The 1,026-nt window shown below is 37.2% G+C and overlaps 1 protein-coding gene across 1 annotated transcript in view; it reads right to left on the reverse strand.

Moving 5' to 3' along the window:
* The window catches only part of ACTR6 (ARP6 actin-related protein 6 homolog (yeast)), a 26,825-nt gene that overhangs the window by 1,220 nt on the left and 24,579 nt on the right, over positions 1 to 1,026 (reverse strand). Inside the window, exon 5 of the mRNA XM_012663985.1 lies at positions 850 to 1,026. Within this exon, the coding sequence (XP_012519439.1) occupies positions 850 to 1,026 (177 nt within the window). The remainder of the gene's footprint in view (positions 1 to 849) is intronic.

The raw sequence follows: 1,026 nt of genomic DNA on the forward strand, positions 1-1,026 counted from the left end.
CTAGTTTTTTTACCACTAAAGTAGAAATAATGATATCTGCTTTTTCTCAAAACTGGGTATAACAGTTTTGAATTTTTTAAAAAAGAGTAAGTGAATGTAAAAGTCATTTAAAATATTCAGAATTTTTCAAAATCCCAGAACAACTTTTGAATTGATATATCTTAATGGTTCAATTCTTAAATTTCTATTCTTGATAAAAATTGTCAAGAAATGACATCTCATAGGCCAGGCATGGTGGCTCATGCCTGTAATCCTAGCACACTGAGAGGCCGAGGCAGGAGGATTGCCTGAGCTTGGGAGTTGAGACCAGCCTGAGCAAGAGCGAGACCCTGTCTCTACTAAAAACAGAAAAAATTAGCTGGGCATGTTGATGCACACCTATAGTCGCAACTACTGGGCAAGTTGAGGCAGGAGGAGTGCTTGAGCCCAGGAGTTTGAGGTTACTGTGAGCTAGGCTGACGTTACGGCAACAGGAGTGAGACTCTCTCTCAAATGAAAAAAAAAAAAAGACATCTCAGATAAATCATATAGATAATAACCTGATTGCTTTACCTATAAAAATCTCTTAGGAACACAGACTCATTTACTGTATGGAAGGGATCACATGTTAATTGAGCACCCATTATGTACCAAACACTGTGGTTGGCACTTTACATACTTCTATCCCATTTAATTCACTGAAATGCAAGGTTTATCATTTCAATTTTTGAGACAGGGAAAATGAAGATCCAACTGGTGAAATAAACCTACCAACATGGTTGAACCAGGCTTTAAACTCCAGCCTGCCTACAGACCACCTTTTCTACAAGATGAACTCCATGTTTTATTTCTATATAAACCAACACTTACTTTTCAGGCAGCACAACAGAAACATCATAATCTGTTGGAGTAAGACATCGAACTTCTGAGTAAACCCGATCCCTAAATCCTGGGAAAAGGGAATTTCCTCCTGTCAAAACAATGTTCTTAAAAAAATGTGGCTGCATTTCTGTAAAAGAAAAAAAAAAGAAGAAAGGGAAGAAAAAA

Source organism: Propithecus coquereli, unplaced genomic scaffold, assembly GCF_000956105.1.
Source record: "Propithecus coquereli isolate 6110/MARCELLA unplaced genomic scaffold, Pcoq_1.0 Scaffold85, whole genome shotgun sequence".
Classification (NCBI taxonomy): Eukaryota; Metazoa; Chordata; class Mammalia; order Primates; family Indriidae; genus Propithecus; species Propithecus coquereli.